Source organism: Cricetulus griseus, assembly GCF_003668045.3.
Source record: "Cricetulus griseus strain 17A/GY chromosome 1 unlocalized genomic scaffold, alternate assembly CriGri-PICRH-1.0 chr1_0, whole genome shotgun sequence".
Lineage (NCBI taxonomy): Eukaryota > Metazoa > Chordata > Mammalia > Rodentia > Cricetidae > Cricetulus > Cricetulus griseus.
In genome coordinates this window covers 120,941,651-120,960,073 of record NW_023276806.1, presented here as the reverse complement: position 1 = coordinate 120,960,073, position 18,423 = coordinate 120,941,651, and the positions used below count along the sequence as shown (strand labels likewise).

General features: G+C 42.6%; 1 protein-coding gene across 1 annotated transcript in view; it reads left to right on the top strand.

Annotated features, from left to right (window-relative positions):
• Positions 1–18,423, top strand: part of Pld1 (phospholipase D1) — a 123,900-nt gene that overhangs the window by 32,406 nt on the left and 73,071 nt on the right. Inside the window, 4 exon segments of the mRNA NM_001246828.1 lie at positions 1,744–1,825; positions 9,240–9,350; positions 11,015–11,215; positions 12,600–12,813. Of these exon segments, the coding sequence (NP_001233757.1) occupies positions 1,744–1,825; positions 9,240–9,350; positions 11,015–11,215; positions 12,600–12,813 (608 nt within the window).

Below are 18,423 nucleotides of genomic sequence, written 5' to 3'. Positions count from 1 at the left end.
GGACAAGGTCATAGAAGCACGTGTTTTGCCTTTATGGCTGCCGAAAGGGAAGCTGGTCTCTTCATTATATATATTTTCTCTTGAGAATTTTGTTTTTTGAGACAGGGTTCCTCTTGTAGACTTGGAGCCTGTTCTGGAGCTCACTCTGTAGACCAGGCTACCCTTTAACTCACAGAGAATCCACCTGCCTCTGCCTACCGAGTGCTGGGATTAAAGGCATGTGCTCTTGAGAATTTTATACATGTTCACAAAGTAATTACTATATGCCCCTCCATTTCATCTCAACCCCACCCCCCATCGTGTCCTACTCTAAACTTCATGTCCACTAAGTATCTGTCTGCGTGTGGATGTGGGGTTACCCACTGGAACTTGGCCAACCTTCTGGGGACCACACCCCTAAAGAAAACGGGCTTTCCCCACAGCCAGCAGCTGCCTGCAGCTGGAGGCAAGCTTTTGATCCCCACCCCTATGAAACTTTAACTGGCTTGATATTGTGCAGATGACCAGAGCGTGTGAGCTCATGGTGCTGTAGTCTGTCTGTCCAGGGAACACTTCCACAGCAGGTATGACTCTTTCCGCCCACAGAAGCTGTTCATGTTTTTAATGGATGCAACAGTCCATATATATATGCTTTTCCTCAAGTAGAGGACCTCTTGGAGGTTCTCCTGCTCCACCAGGCTCCCATTTTGGGGAAACCTCATTACAGAAGAGTTATATTGGATAGAGATTGTGCTTGAGTTGCCTTTAGACCCCAGTAAAGCAGTTGGGGGAAGTGTGACTCTGGGGGGTATTCTTAACTGCCTGTAGCTGGACTTACTAAGGGAAAAGAGCCCAGGGGTAACTTTTACCTTCTCAGAATTTAATAATTTTGGTGTTCCTAATCAGAGAGCCCCAGTTCCCACAGACACTGCCTTTATAATTGGAAGTCACTGTGTGTACAATTGTGTCAGTTAGAGGCCTCTCAGCTAGCTGTAGTTGAATGCCCATTTTAAGAGGGCTTTGTCTCATTTAATGAGATACCCAAAGTTGAGCAATCCTGAGGTTGGGGAAATGGCCTAGAAATTTCAGGGTTCTTGTTATCCCCTTAGTATTTAGCTGTGTCTAGACCCCTCTAAGCATTTTGCCCACACAGCACCCATCCTACAGCTACAAACATGGGCCGTCCTTTTTTTTCTGATGTGTGTGTGTGTGTGTGTGTGTGTGTGTGTGTGTGTGTGTGTGTCTGTTCCATCAAGGGGGAAACTTTCTCATTAACTCCATTTACCTTGTCAAATATCTCATTGTCTGGGATCAAGTCAGCTCTAGCTGCAGAAACATAGAGTATGTAAATTGAGTAGTGGAAGGTGGCTATGACAGCAAAGAAGGAAATGGTAGAGAAATTGGGTGGATAGTCACTAATATCTCTCCTGCCCTTCTCTCCTCTCTCTGTTCTCTTCTCTTCCATGTGTGTGAGACAGGATCTCATGTATCCCAGCGTGGCATAGGGGCTCGTGTAGCCCAGAGTCCTCAAACTCTATGTAATTGAGAGTGGCTTTGAACTTGTGGACCCTGCTGCCTCCACCTCCCAAATGTTGAGATTAGGGGTGTGGGTCTTGAGTTAATTTGACTGAACAAAATTTCCTCTATGAATTTGCTCGTAGCCTTGGGGCAGAGACCTGCCACAGTAGACTTGGTCTGATCCCTGTGACACAGAGACCTTTATCTTTTGTTTTAGTCCCTTTCATTTTTGTTTTGTGATTTCAGGTTAAGTCCGGAAATCTTCCTGAAGCGGCCAGTAGTGGAAGGCAACCGCTGGAGGCTGGACTGCATCCTCAAACGGAAAGCAGTGAGTATTCCCACAGGACACACACACATTTTAAACTCTTGCATGGAAGCATGAGGCTGGGTCATAGCTGGAATACCTGATTAGCCTGTATGAGGTACTGGCTGGATTTTATCCCAAGGAGCATAGGAAACTAATTGTGGTGACACACACCTTTAATACAACACTTAGGAGGTAGAAGAAGGATTAGGGGTTCAAGGCCAGCCTAGGCAGTATGGCAGTGTCAAGGTCAGCCTGGGCCTTTTGAAACTGTCTCAAAATAATTTTTTTCAAATATACTAATAACTTTTGATTTTAGAGCAGCCGTTCTCAGCTTTTCAAATGCTGCAACTCTTTAGTACAGTTCCTGATGCTGTGGTGATCCCAACCATAAAATTATTTTTGTTGCTCCTTCACAACTGTAATTTTGCTACTGTTATGAATCCTAATGTAAATATCTGCTTTCCAATGGCCTTAGGTGACCCCTGTGAAAGGGTTGTTCAACACACAACTTGAGAACCACTGCCTTAGAGCTTGAAAACCAACACACACACACACAGAGTACATGTACACACACACACAGCAGATGCACCTGTGCACATACATGGAGAGGGGACTTCTTGTTTCCCAGTTTGTTTCAGATAAAAGAGTATGGGATGGAGAGATGGCTCAGCAGGTAAGAGCTTTTGCTGCCTGCCCAGTATAAATCTGAGTTCGAATCTTCAGTACCTACATTATGAAGTCAGATATGGTTGTGTGCCCTTATAACCCTATAACTGTGTGAGATGGATACAGGAGCGCTGTTGGCTTCTGTTGGCTGCCAGCCTGGCTCTGGATTCAATGAGAGATCCCATTTCAGAGGAATAAGATGGAGAATGATAGAAACGGGACATTGATGTCTTTCCCTGACCTCCATACACATGCATGTTGGCATATGCATTAAACAATCCCCCACACACCCCTCACACTCCCCCACATACACACATGCATACACCACATGTCACACCCACACACCATAGAAGGGAAGATGTTAAAGACTATGCGGTTTGGTTTTAGTCTGAGGACAGTTTACAGTGAAGCTAGCCTGTAGATTCTGGGTGAACACTGAGTATGTTCTTTTTGTTAAAAACAAACAAACAAACAAACAAACAGTTGAAGCAGTGTAGCTACACTGATTTTTTTTTTTTTTTTTTTTTTTTTGGTTTTTTGAGACAGGGTTTCTCTGTGTAGCTTTGGAGCCTATCCTGGCACTCGCTCTGGAGACCAGGCTGGCCTCGAACTCACAGAGATCTGCCTGCGTCTGCGTCCCAAGTGCTGGGATTAAAGCTACACTGATATTGTTAATGAACTCTGTTTATGTGACTAAGTTAGAGTAAATCTGGATTTATTATTAATCTTCTAATTAGGGGACACTAACCCTTTTACTCTGGTTTGAGTCTATCTTTTTTTTTCCTCCCGTGAAGCGTGTTTTGGCAGATGTTTAGATTTTGAGTTACTGGGAGCAGCATTTCTACTCCTAGAGGTCTCCACACCTTCTTCCTCCTCTCCCCACTGTCTCCTCTCTGCCACCCACTTTTCATGCCTCCTTCCATTGTCCTTTCCCCATACTTCCCAGAGAATTCCATCAGTACAAAGACCTCATTGCTCACCCTAAGGGAAGATGATATTTTCTTGTATTCATCCAGCATGGCTCTGATGGATAGCATAATCCTTTCCATTCATAAAATGGGAAACTCTGAGCCTGGGAAGTTCTATTCACGTATTCCTTAAATAGCTCAGTGTATCTCTGATGAGCTATATAGGATGCAGGTCACCAGGGAGGCTATAGCAGATGTCTTTCCAGCCCATCCCAGCTAGCTCGTATGAAGACTCATGTCCTAGGCTCACACCTAGACTTACCAATCCCCCACCTCTAATTTTTTTCTATGAAGCAATGCCTCTCCTACTTCTCCTTAAGAGGTGTTTAGATGTTCAGGGGAGGAGGGTGGGTCAATAAAGTAGGATTGGGATGTGATAATGAGAGAGAGTAAAGGGAACCATGGATTCAGAAAGCTGAAGTCTTCCTCTCTCCCTCTCTTCCTTTGACCTCCTTCTTTTTACTTTCTGTCTCTCTGTCCCCTTTCCCTCCTCCCTCCCTCCCTCCCTCCCTCCCTCCCTGTCTTCCATTGACTTCCTTCTTCTTTCCTCGTTCTGTTTCCCCCTCCCTTTACTCTTTCCTTCCTTTCTGAACTGGGGATCCAGCCCAGGCTGTTAGCTGAATGCTTTATTCGTGAGCTGCATCCCCAAGCCTAGAGAGGTCCAATTGAGATGCCCAGAGTATGAGGGGTCTGTAGACATCTACATAACCCACAAAAGGTAGCAAATGTTGACCAGGGCTCAGGAGGAAGAGTCTGCAGCCCTGGTCCTCCACCAAGTCCTTGGCCTTCTACATCACTGGTGTAGCTTCTCATAGCTTTTGACCCACACATCCTGCTGAGGTCTCTGATGAACACCATAGTGGATGAACATCACGGCTTGATGGTAGTGTTGCATTTCCAGGTCAGATGCTTTCTGTAGCTTGTAATCTTTAACTTTTGGATAATGATGTGTTTTAATGTCCCGGGGAACAGTGATGCCCTGAAGTGGCTCCATCGCACGTTTAGTGGAGTGTTCTCCTTCATCTCAGTGCACTGAATTTGCACTTTGCTCATCAAAGTTTTAACGTCTGCCATTCCAATCTGATATGTCATATGCACATGAACATTGCTTCTCATGCATGATTTAGCTTCTGGAAGCTACATGCTAGATTAGAAAAGAATGGGGTATGACATAGTACTTATTTTTGTATTAGTGTGTCCCGGAGGTATGTAAGATTGAAGATGAAACATTTATCTTGTATTATACAGATTGGTTGGTTTTTTTTAAACATTTTTAAGAAGAATCTACAAATTTGCCTGCCTGGTGGCTGATGAGCATGTTGGTCAACATCTCTTATGATGTTATGTTTTGCTTTTCTGGTAACAGCAAAGTTGATAATCTCATCTTTTCTGGGCCTCCTAATATGTGATGCCATCTTTAGTGCCAGCCAATCTTGACAGTCAGGTTGTTTATTGCTTGGGCATCCTACTGCCTCATGTTGCCACAGCTCTGCAGTTAGGACCCTAGGAGCTAGGAAGATAAGTTGCCACAAGTTATGGTAGCCAGAACTCTGCACCACAGTTGTGTGTATTTCAATCTTAGAAATATGAGATTGATACCAGAGGAATTTTTCAGAGTGGTAAGATGGCAACAGTCAAAGGGTTTTGCTTTTCATATTGAATTTGTCATCAAGTTGATTCTTTTTTCCTTTTTGGACCACAAGACACAAGACTGCTGGAGTGATAGCTGCCATCAAAGGGAAAGATGTCCACATTAGAGAACGGAGATAGAGAGATAACCTTCTACCAGGAAAACCAGTGGGGTCCTAAATAGGAGGCTGTAATGGCTTACTGGAGAAGGCAGAGGGTATCTTTAACCACCAGGACCATATTTTAAACAAAACTGGTTAAAAATGCATAGGTACTTATGCTGTGGTAATCTAGTGTTCCTTTTCTTTAAATAGTGAGGATATGATTACCTCTTTTAAAAATTTTTTTCTTAAATGATATTCTAAATTTGTGTGTGTTACACATGTGGGGAAGTCAGAGGACACCTTGAGGGAGTTGTGGAATTCAAATTCAGGTAGTCCAGATTGGAGGCAAGTGCCTTTATCCACTGAGTATCTCACAGGCCTACATTCTGCCCTCAGTTTTTTGAGATGGGATCTCAGATAGCCCAGGCTGACATCTAACTCCTGATCCTCTGCCCACTCTCCATATGCGCTGGAATTACAGCTGAACACCTCCACACAGGGATTTTAACTTTCCTTTCACCATTTGTTTCCCATTACCTACCATAGTGCACCCCAAAAGAAGTTCTTGGGAAACATGGAATTGTTTCTCTGGGGTGGGATTGTATAGGATAATGACAGGCAGCCATTGGACAAACTTGGCTTTGCTTTGGAGATACTTGGACCATGTTACTTTCAATACTCAGAAGAAGCAGGCTATGAAATGGGATCTTGTTGATGGCCACTGTATTTTTTTTCAGTTGTCTTCATGTGTATTTTGTGTATCCAAAGCCCCTAAAATTCTTGTGTTTGTCATGTTGTGCTTTTGTATCTAATGACAAGTTACTTAGGAAGGAGGACTGAATGTGTGTCTGCCATTTCAGCTCACTCTAGAACTTTGTTTGCTTAAGTTCAGCAAAGATAAGAAACATGTTATCTCATAAAGGTCCCTCCAGAGAGCCTTCTTACTTACCAATAGTGCCCTTCTTCTCTGGGCATAAAAGAATGGAACTTGTTATGTAGACCAGGCTGGCCTGGAACTCACAGGCTGACCTCCCAGGTGCTGGGATGAAAGTCATGCCCCACTGTCCCTGGCCTGAAGCTGACTTTTGTACCGGATGAGACATCAGGATCTAGTTTCATTCTTCTACATTTTGAAACCTAGTTCTACCAAGACCGTTTGTTGAAGAGGATGTCTTTTTTTCCAATCTTGTTTTCTTTTTAAACTTTTTGCCAGAAAGCAGGTGGCTTCACTGTATGACTTTAATTCTTGGCCCTCTCTTCTATTCCATTGAGCTACATGTTGGTTTTTGTGCCAATGCCATGCTGTTTTTGTTACTCACACTCTGAAGTGTAGCTTAAAATCAAGCATCACAGTGATACATCCAGCATTGATTTTTGCTTAGCATTGCTTGGTTATTGAGGTCTTTTATGCATCTGTGAATTTTACACATTTTATGATTTTTTGTTTTTCTCTGAAGAATGTCATTGGAATTTTTGTAGTGATAGTATTGAACCTGTAAGTGGCCTTGGGGGACACAGCCATTTTCACAAAATAAATTCTGCCAATCCTGGAACATAGATCTTTCCACTTTCTGCTGACATTCCACACAGACAAATATATCCAGGCTGACATTGAACTCATTATACAGCCAAGGATGACCTTGAACTTCTAACCCTCTGGCCTCAGACATCACCATGACTGGTTTATGCAGTGTTGGGGACTGAACCCAGGGCTTCCTGAATGCCAGGCAAGCAGGCTCCCAGCTGAGCTATACCTCCAGCTGGTTGTCTTAATGAATTGTCTTTTTTGTGTTTGAAATGTTCCACGTAGAGGACTCTTATTTATTTGGTTATGTTTATGCTGAGGTAATTTTTTTTTTATTTTAAGCTTTTATGAATGGCATTGTTTTACTGATTCATTATTTCTTCACAATCACTGTTTGCATGTAGGAAGGCCACTTCAAAGTATTACTTTTTAAATTACAAACAGCCTTGTCTTCTGTAGATTTGGCTTTTGGTTTACCGAAATAAGTTTCCATGGTTTCATAAGCCTGCACTGTTACAACAGAGCAAATAGCTTTATCGAAAAGGAACAATTTTCCTTTGCCATTTATAGAGTTTATGGCTGCATTGTGATATGGTGCACACTTTGCATCTCTTGAGTTTGTGGCTGCTCTGTAATATGGTACACATTTTGCCATTTATGGGGTATGGCTGTGTGATATGGTGCGCACTTTGACATTTACGGAGTTTATGGCTACGCTGTGATATGGTACACAAAAGGGAAATTACTGTTTTATTATCTTGGGAATCTGCCAGGTGTTAACTGCTTATTACAGGTATAAGCATAAGTATATAAGCCCCATTAAAAATAATATTTGTATAATTGCTTCCTTGTTAGTCATTCGTATCTAAGATAAAAGGGAACAAAATTTATATGCTATTTTCTTTATATTCACCTTATTCAAGTGAGAGAAGACACAGTATAGAATAAAATACCAGGTGTAATATTTGGAATGTATTAGTGCAATCCATAATCTTTATCTTAAAGGCCCACCAGTTATTTGGGTAAGTGGGAAACTTGGATTTTGACCAAGTACCTAATTTTTGAACACTGTGCTTAATGAATAATAATGTTTTAAGCTCAAGAGCCAGAATTTAGAGGGCTGGAGAGATGGCACAGTGGTTAAGGATGTTTGTTGCAAAACCATAAGGACCTGAGTTCAGATCCATGTCCACAGGAAACAAACTGGGCACGGTTTAGTGTGGACCTGTCACCCCAGTGCTGTGGAGGCAGAGACAGGAGGATCACTGGGGTTTACTGGCTTGCCAGCCTAGCTTAATGGGGGGGCACACACGGCCCTTACCTGTTGTTCACACACTGATGAATCCATGTGTGCCACACATCACCACACTCATGGGGTCTTGTGCATGGGAATGCATGTGTGCCACACATCACCACAGTCACCCCCACACACAAAAGAACACTCTCTAAAAATAAAAGCAGACTTTGAAATAAATGAACCACAAGGAATGATGTCAGGTATATGCATATAATACTTAGGTTGAAATTTTGGGTTGAATTAGACTTTTCCCCCCAAGAGACTTCTTTTTAGCACTGACTGTAGTTCAGTGATAAATTTTAAAATATTTAAATAGAAAAATATAGCTGAATGACAGAGCTAAAAAAAATTTAATTTTCCTTTCGAGACTGACCAGTTTATCAAAAATCAACCTATTCCCTTCTTGTTTATATTGTTATGTCCTTTATTCCTTTATTCCCATTGTCTTTTGCCTAAAAGCATGAACTCTTTATGTTATTTGAAGTTGTGGTGTGAAAACACATGGTCTTGTTGGTCAGATGGTACCACTTGAGAGTTGTTCACTGGGCTCTTTCTGATTTAGTTTGACAGTGAAATGGCCCCCAAGAGCCCTGTCTGTGTTCTTCTGACCTAGTCTAGGGGCAGATTCAGTTAATCTGTGTGCCCATGTCACATAGTTACTGCTACAGTGAGGTCCTTTTGCTAGGAGCATAGACATGGCAAATCCAATTGTGAGTTAAGACTGAGCACATTCGTCTTTGAAGATCTAGAACTGTTCTCTCCGTTTAAACCATTGTTTTCCCAGAGACAGTTAGGGTACATTTGGCCCTAGCTGTTGCCTCGAGGGTTCAGGTCACAGTTCTCCTGAGTGATAAGTGCTTGGGGATGTCTAGAAAGGCAATAAGGCTACTGGGTACCTTCAGGAGCTAAGGTGTTGGTCTTTGCATCCTGGATCTGTAAGTAGTCCGGTACTTGTACAAAGGGAAGGAGGATGGCTTTCTTTTGAGATATGTAGCCTAGGCTGGCCTTGAACTCCTGTTCCTCCTGACTCTACCTCCCCAGTGCTAGTATGACCAGTATTTGCCACCCCAACAAAGTTCTATATTTTCTATTTGTGTCTTGACAAAATACATTCCCTTCCTTGCACTGCCTGTTCATTAAGTGTTGTGATACCAGTTTATTGAATAAAGGAGACCTAACCTAGGGAAAGAAAGGAGGGAAGGGAGCCACAGCCCTCCAGGGACTCATTCCTGTTTTCTCATGACAGCAACAAGGTGTTCGGATTTTCATAATGCTTTACAAAGAGGTGGAACTAGCCCTCGGGATCAACAGTGAATACAGCAAGCGGACTTTGATGCGGCTGCACCCCAACATAAAGGTACCCTTCTACCAGTGCTTACTATCTCACAGGAGCCTTTCCATGTAGATTCCCTTAATCTTCATTTTGAACAGCATCAGATCCTCAGAAATGCAAGCTCTGTTTTCTTTTCAAAACTAGCATGCAAATACCCAAGGGATGGTTATTTTAGACATACCTTGTTTTTGTTTTTTTTTTTTTTTTGATACTCCTTCCCTATTTCCTTTGCCCAGCCTCCTGCTCCCCCTTTCCTTCTTCCCCATAGAACCCTTTGCTTTTCTTTCATGTCACATGTCTTTCCATACCCTCTTTCCCCTTCCCCATTCCCTCCAGACTTCTCTTCCCCTCTCAAAATCCCTTTTCAGTTTCTTGACCCTACTCACACCCCATAGGTATGCATATATATAAATGTTTAAATGTAGGATCCACATGTGAGAGAAAACATTTGGTATTTATCTTTCTAGGTCTGGGTTACTTGAATAGTTTCCTTTTCCATCATTTTCCTGCAAATGTCATTATTAAATTTGTTACTACTAAATAAAATTCTATCGTGTATACATACCACATAGTCTTCATTTGTCTGTTGATGGGCATCTAGACCGGTTCCATTTGCTTACCATTGTGAATAGAACAGCAATACACATGGATGTGCAAGAATCTGTGTGGTGTGACTTAGTTCTTTATGTGTCCAAGAATAGAGCTGAGCTCTATGGCAGTTTTCATTTAGTTGTCTTCCTCCTTCCTTCCTTCCTTCCTTCCTTCCTTCCTTCCTTCCTTCCTTCCTTCCTTTTCTTTCTTCTTTTTGTCTTGGAAAAATGATCTCACTGTGTAGTCTGATTGGCCTGCACCTCTCTATGGGACAAGGCTGGCTTCTGACGCAGAGATCCTCTTGCCTGTCTGTCTCCTGGGTTCTGGAATTAAAAGCATGCACCCTAACTCTACCCTAACCCTAACAATAAATAAAAGCATTAGCCAATATTTTTGGTGTCTTCCTACTTACAAACATGAACATAAGAGAGGGGTTCCAGTGGGGTCATGTAGGGAATAGTCATCCAAGCATTTATCAGTGTCTCCAAGAACCTTCACATAAGGAGCTGTCCAGGTATCCATGTGCTTGTATCATCAGAGCAAAAATACGATTTATTAAAAGTCTTTCCACAGATGCATGCTGTCTAAGTATTATTTACTTAATCATTAATTTATTTATATTAAGGGTAACTATTGGAGGGGGTGGAAAGAGAGCCTCGAGCTGTTAACTTGACATAGCTTTAATGGCTGCCATTCAAGTCAAAGGACAGCTTCCTTAAACCAACGCATCTGGCTGAGGACTTAAACCATGGGAGGGTACATGTGGCACTTGGAATGTCAGCATTAAGGAAACTGAGACAAGGGGGGTCTCAATTTCAAGACCAGTCAGAGTAATCCAAAAAAAAAAAAAGGAAGGAAGAAAGAAAGAAAGAAAGAAAGAAAGAGCAAGAAAAGAAAGAAACACTGGATGGAAGTCTTTCTCTGCTAATGCTGAGAATGAAATCTGAAGTTTGTGGGACTCTCTTTGACATATGTAGAACACATTTTTGTGCCTGAATTATTTTTTAAATTGCTTTTAGGGAGGAAGCAGACCTATTCTATTGGGACGTGAAGGGCACTTCTAAATCACATTCTCTGTGGATTTTTCTTGTCTCCAGGTGATGAGGCACCCAGACCATGTGTCATCCAGTGTCTATCTGTGGGCTCATCATGAGAAGCTTGTCATCATCGACCAATCGGTGGCTTTTGTGGGTGGGATTGACCTAGCCTATGGAAGGTGGGATGACAATGAACATAGACTCACAGACGTGGGCAGTGTGAAGCGGGTCACCTCAGGACTGTCTATGGGCTCTCTCGCAGTAAGTACCTGTCACCTTTGTGGGACAGCACAAAATCGACAGCCTTGTCTAAACCCATACAAATAGCATGACTGACCCAGTGATTCAGAGGTGGCATCTGAGAGGTGTGGTGGACACACCTGCTTTCCTTTAGAAGCCTACCCTGCCTGCCTTACCTGGAACCTGGCCTCTCTCAGCTTCTCCCCTATAGCAAGGGAGAGCAAGTTCGGTATAGTGTATGTTATCTCAATCAGCACTCTGGTTTTCTATTTAAATTTAATTTTCTATTGAGAAAAGATGTTTGTGAACAAAAATGTGTGACAGTCAATACTGAGGTTAAATAAGAGTAAGAAGCCCATGCCAGGCGGCTGCTAGAGCTGGGTTTTGTTCACGTATGAGAGTGTGCTCAGCTACGGTTGGCATCCGTTTGTTTTTAGCATTTTCCCACTTATGGACACAAAAATCAGTAGATCATTCTGGGGTCATTTAGAGTGAATTGGAGCAGGACATTAACTAGTGACTTCTCAAAGTACCTGCTAATCAGGAGCTGCCTAAATACTTGCTCTGTGTTTCAGCTTTACACGGCCCAAATGCAACATCCTTGTCCAAACATTTTGTGGGCTTTTCTTATTTACTGATGGGAATGCTGCTGGCTTTTCTGAGGGTTGAGAAAGAACAATGCACTGCCTAGATACGTGGGTCAACTGTTCCCCTTGCTGTGATGAGAAACGGCTTAAGGGAGGCGGGGCTTGACTCCACATGTTAAGGAGTACAGTCCATTGTGCTGCTGAAGGTGTGGATGCAGGAGCTTGACTCCTGCTAACCCCATTCCATCTGCAGTTAGGAAGATTGGGAAGACAAGCCATCAAACCTCAAGGCCTACCCCCCAGTGACTCTTCTCCCCCAGCAAGGTTCCATCTCCTTCTAGAACACTGCCACCTACTGGGGACTAAGTTTTCACATAGCCTGCAGAGGACATTTCACAGTCAAACCACAGCAATGACAGAGGAAGTCTGTTCATCAGAGAAGTTGTGTGCTTTGACGGTGAATTTAGATAGTGTAATTACTGTGAGGTAAAAGCATCAGTAAAATGAAATTTTGAGAATTTTAGCTGGGTGTGGTGGCATGAACCTTTAATCTCAGAATATGTGAGGCAGAGGCAGGTAGATCTCTGAATTTGAGATCAACCTGATCCACACAGAAAGATCCAGGACAGCCAGGTCTATGGAGAGAGAGCTATCTCAAAACAGCCAAGGAATCTCCACTCTATGGAGAGTCTGTTCTGGGGCCATCACTGGTCACCACTTGTAAACGGCCTCTCTGCTCTCTGCTTGGGTGAAAGCAAATTGCAGTATACTATATGCATGGTCTTTTTTTTTTTTTTTTTTTTAAATAACTTTCTCAGGCAGCAACAATGGAATCTATGGAATCCTTAAGCCTCAAGGATAATCACAGATCTCATAAAAATGAACCCATCCTGAAGAGTGTGGATGATGTAGACCCCAAGCTGAAAGGAGTAGGAAAGCCCCGGAAATTCTCCAAATTCAGTCTGTATCGACAACTGCACCGTCGCCATCTTCACAACTCGGACAGTGTCAGCAGCATTGACAGCGCCTCCAGTGAGTCACATTTTTGCTAGAATTTGGCTTGGCTGTGCTGTGACCTTCGCAGCCAGTCCCTTACCTATCTGTTTTTCAAAAAAAATCTGTGGTGGCATTCAATGAGTAAGTAATGCCTAAAAAGTGCCATGCCATCTTGCTTGACACCATAGTGCCTCTGGCACTGTTTGTATTTTGAGACAGAGTCTCATGTAGCCTAGGCTGGTCTCAAACTCACTATGTGGTAGAGACTGATCTTGGGTTCCTGTCAATTCCATGATGGGATTGCAGGCATATACCACCATGTCTGTTTTTATAAGGTTCTGGGATTAAACCAAGGAAAGGCTCTGTGCATGAAGCAAGCACACTACCAATTGAGCTCCATGTCTGGTCTCCTTTGCCTCATTTAAAAAACATATTATTAAATACAAAGTAATCATAACAACCACTATTGATACTTTTGGTGGTCACATAATGACTAAACCTTTCTAAAACATGACAAGTTATAAAGGGAAAAGGAAAGCATTTAGGTGTACTTCATAAACATTTTATAGAAATGTATTTCTTTTCATCCATGAATATACTGTTTGTATCAGTAGACATCAGATATTCTATATTCTTACTATTTATTGCAAATCATGCTTAGAGTACTGTGATTTTCTATCACACCAGATCTCATGGCTAATTCTATACATCTGCTTGTTTTAAAAATAATTAAGCTTGCTTTCAAGTTTGGAAAATTTGATGTATACATGTGCACACACATACATGTATATGTAAATATGTTTCTTTGTAAAACAAAAAAGAACTCTCAACTTTCTCCAGGTTATTTTAACCACTATAGAAGTCACCAGAATTTAATCCATGGTTTAAAGCCACACTTGAAACTCTTTCGCCCTTCCAGGGAGTCCCAGCAGGGACTCACTGGGCACAGCACTGGTAAGTGGCTTGCTAGTGTCAGAACCCCATGGGCTTCAGCTTTTGTTGCTTCCTCTGTTGCACAAGTACAGTGAGTGTGTGTTCATACCGGCTTTCTGCTCAGTCTTCATGTCTCATGTTAGGTAGGTGCTGCTCCATGCAAGTGCAAGCTCTGTACTTCTAAGAACCTACACTCCAGTGGTGAAAAGAAGAAAACACACTCAACAACTCTGTGGCACACACACACACACACACACACACAACTCTGTGCAAGGCAAAAGGATATCCATCCTCTTGCTCACCTACAGCAATGTTTTAAGGAGGCAGCCTGTCTAGATGGTCTGACAGTAACTTGAGTAGGTAGGTGAGGACAGGGAATTTGAGGGGCTAGGCAGAACAGGAAAGAAATGAGCCCAGCAAAGGCACTGGGATGGAAAGACCAACATCTTACTTGTTAATAGGGCATGCCACTTTCAGCTAAGGCATGGTGACTGGTGTTAAGAGGATACATTTGAGGCACAGAGTCCCATGCAAAGTGGGGAAAATGCAATTTCATTTGTTGAAAAAAATCACAAAGGTTTTTGATAGAGCTATCATGTTTTACATGGGACTGGTTAAAAATTGTTGTCTGATACCTTTTATGAGAAGCATCAGATATGTGAGGAATGAATTAATCAGGGTCTAATTATGAAGGTGAGAAAGAAGAAAGTTTTGGTAACTGATCTGACCTAAGGATGGGGAATCATTACAATAAATCAGCAGCCAAGTGCTCAGACGGTCCCACACTGCCCTGGACACTTGCAATGCCTGACAGGAATATTATCTTTTTGTCACAAATGAGAAAACTTGACCAGATGGCAAGAGACTCATTTGCCCAGTGTAGACCCAGTACATCAGCATCCTCGTGTTTACACATGTGGCTTAGCAGAAATGCAAACACTCCATCCATCATGACCTCGGCTTCATGCCGAAGCTAAGATTCTGTTCTACTAGATTGGGATGTTGGAAGCCAGCTGATAGGCTGGGATGAATCTCCAGGGAACCTGACTAGTAAGGCTGGAACTTAAGGAGTAGCTCCAATATTCTTTAGGAATCCAGCTTCTAATTTTTTAATGATATGTGTTTATTTTTTGTGTGTCTATGAATATGCCTAGGCTATGTTGTCTGTGTGGAAGTCTGAGAACAATTTTCAGGAGTTGGTCTTCTCTTTCTACTATGTGGGGCCAAGGGATTGAACTCAGATCTCCAGGCTTGGTGGCAAGCCATCACATGGACCCAGACACAGCAATTTTTTAAATGCATTAACTATATGTAATGAACCAAAGCTCAGTGTAAATTCTATTAATATTGACACACAATTAAAAATGGAAAATATTATATGGGATTTGTCTTAGTTATTTAACGTGAGGTTAGTTCTTGATTGGCACATAAGTTTAGAACAACTTTCATTTATGTCTGTGCCTACGTGCACCTCACTATTCTGAGGTCTGGAAGCTTTTGGGTAACTAAGGGGACCAAGACAGGGTACCTGTGCATCTGTAAATATTAAGAAGAATTCTTAGTTAAGGCAGTTCTGGAAAGTGGCATTCTGGTGTGTGTGTTTGCTGCTTTATAACTGAGCTTTAAATGAAATGGAAGGTTGCTGAAGTGTGTAAAGGTCTGCACGCTGATGGTTAGTGGTGTGCACAGTGGAAGCAAGTGGAACTGAGGCAGAAAGGTATGTGGCACATTAGGCCAACCCCTGGCTGACGGCCTGAGACCCACAGTGATGATCTAGGACATGATGCTGCTGTCCGTGACAGGCATCCCCCGTCTCCTTCACTCACTGACTGGAGACTTGTTTATTTTAAGAGAAAGGAAGAAGTAAATAACCCAGATTTTAGCCTCTGGAAATGATAAGGAAGTAGGGAGTTGGGTCATCCTTAATGAGATGGAGCAGACATTAAAGCAGAGGCTCACATGGTTCTTCAAAGATTTATTTGAATACTAATTATGTGTGTGTTTCTGGTGGATGCTGGAAGCCAACCCGGGGTCCCCTGAAATAACAGCATGCACTCTAACCACTAAGCCATCTCTCTAGGCCCCTTTTATGCTCAAATGAATAAATATGTACTGAGCTCCTAAGAAATGCCAACCACCGTCCTAAGTACTATGGATGAAATTAATGTAATAAGGATGGGGTTAGTATATCAAACAGTGACAATTATTATAGTGGAAACCAATGGTGTGAAAGCAGAGGGATGGATTACTATTTTATATAACTTGATTAGAGAATCGTACTCTTATGGGTTGGAAGTCAAAAAGGAGAGGAGGAGCTGGGCGTTGGTGTCGCACACCTTTAATCCCAGCACTTGGGAGGCAGAGGCAGGCAGATCTCTGTGAGTTCAATGCCAGCCTGGTCTCTAGAGGGAGTGCCAGGATAGGCTCTGAAGCTACACAGATAAACCCTGTCTCGAAAAACCAAAAAAAACCAAAAACCAAAAAACAAAACAAAACAAAACAAAACAAAAAAAGGAGAAGAGGAGAGTAAGAAACTGTGTGGGGTAGTGTCCTAAGCAGGAGCTACAGCAAGTTCAAAGAACACATGGCCAGGGATGATTGGGATGTTCTAGATATGTGGCTGTGGAGATGGGAATGTTAGCAAAGCAAGGTGGGGGACCGGATAGACTACAAACAGCTTTGTAGGCTACTGTAAGAATTTGATCTCTGGAAAGTCAGTGAATAGTGTTAATGTATAGATAGCCACATGGAAGGGCCTCCCAGGATGCCTTGCCATACAGAGGTCACAGTGCAGGGTACAGGTGTGAGGGGTCCCTGCAGGTGTCCATGTGGGGAAGGGAACTACATGAAGAGATAAGTAGGAAAACAAGGTGCAAATTGACTTTGTCAACCTGGATCAGACTCCGGGGAGGCAAAAAAGAGACATTCTTCCCAATGTATTTCAGCACAGCATAGTTTAGAAAAAGGCTTCCTGGTGTAACGCAATCCCTGGTGCACAAGGAAGCGTGATTACATTGAAACTCAACTCAGGGTACATGTCATTTCCTCCAAGACAATGGATTCTCCGGACAGACTGCCTGTGCTAGCTTAAGGGCCTAAAGGTCTGGCCTGGTCTGGTCATACAGAGAGCATAGAGGTCATTTGAACTGTTAGCCACCTCTGGTCCTGGTTGTGGGAGCTTGGAGGAGCCTCTGACTATAAGGGTCATTTAGATGACTAGTCACCTCAGGTCTTGGTTGTGGAAACTTAATATGACCTGGCCCAACAGATGGCACAGAATACCAACAGTTTATCACTCCCAATTCTCAGCTTTCTGGATGGAAGAACAGGTTTTTCATCTTTCCCACTGGAAAGACAATCCTGTGTGCTTAATTCAACATTCCTAGTTTCTCTGGAAATCTGTGGGCACAAGGAGCTTGGTGCTATGCTCCCAACACAGGAGAGATGATTGGCGGGTTTAAACAGAAAGACTTTACTAAACACAATTCTGCTTTAGGAGTTCAGTAACCAGGGTAGGTTCTGTAATATGTATTTTAACTAGAAAAGCACCCAGCCACCTCCAAGGATTTCTCTTTTCAGAATTATGTTCTAAGGAGGGTTCTAGGTTTCTATTGCTTTGTTTGACACTGTTTTAAATACAGAATTTGATTCCTATAACATTTATGGAGCATTTGCTGAGCTTTCCTTTGTAAATAATACTGACCAGATCAGTAAGCAGGATTTCACATTGATTGGGCTGATAATTGGGCTGTGGCTTCTCTAGACTTCTGTGGGCCGTAGTGCACTGGGTGCAAAAGACTTAGCGTTCTCCCAAGAAGCTTAGCTCAGGTAGACATGGTGGCTCGTATCTGCAGTCTCAGCATTTGGGGGGACAGAGGCAAATACTGTGACAAATTCCAGGCCAGCCTGCCTTACATAGTGAATTTAAAGCCAGCAAGGGCTAGATAGGTCTTGTCTGAAAACAAAACAAGACAAAACAATACAAAACAAAAAACAAAAAACAAACAAACAAAAAGGCCCGCTTACTGTGTGCTAGTTGATCATGAAGCAGTTTGGAATGTTTTGCTGGTTAGCACAGTGGTTAGTTCTCTTCCTTCAGGTGGAACCTTATTAACAGACCCAAGACATGGTCACAAACCCTCACATACACTTGGAAATTAGAAAGTTGAAGACTGAACGTTTTCAAAAACACATAACTTAATCAGGACCTGGATTGGAACCAACCTTAGATGTGAATATAGATTCAAAAGGTAGGGTACTGAGGATGTAGCACAGTGGTAGAGTGTTAGCCTACCATGCACGAGGCCCCAATACTACAAAAAAACTTGGAAGATAGGGACTAAGAAAGGAGAGAACAGTTGTTTCAGGATAATTTTTTATCATGGGGCACAGATTTGAAAATCAGTACCAAAAACACTTTCAGTTTTCAAACTTAACTATGCAGTGGGACAAACCCACAGAGGTCTACGGGAAGCCCTGGAGCCAGACATGCTCCCGTAACTAGAATGTGCTAGGGTTTAGAAGAGTGATCTTGTATCTATACCCTGTATTATATGTCACTTCCACCAGGCTCCAGCAATACAGGCGATGTAAGCATATGTGCAGCTTGAGTAGGGACAATGCAGTCAGGAAAACTTCCAGGTCAGTTCAGGGTAGCATCTGATAACAAATGAATGATGAACACACCATTGGGTCTTCAGAGTTTGGGAACTT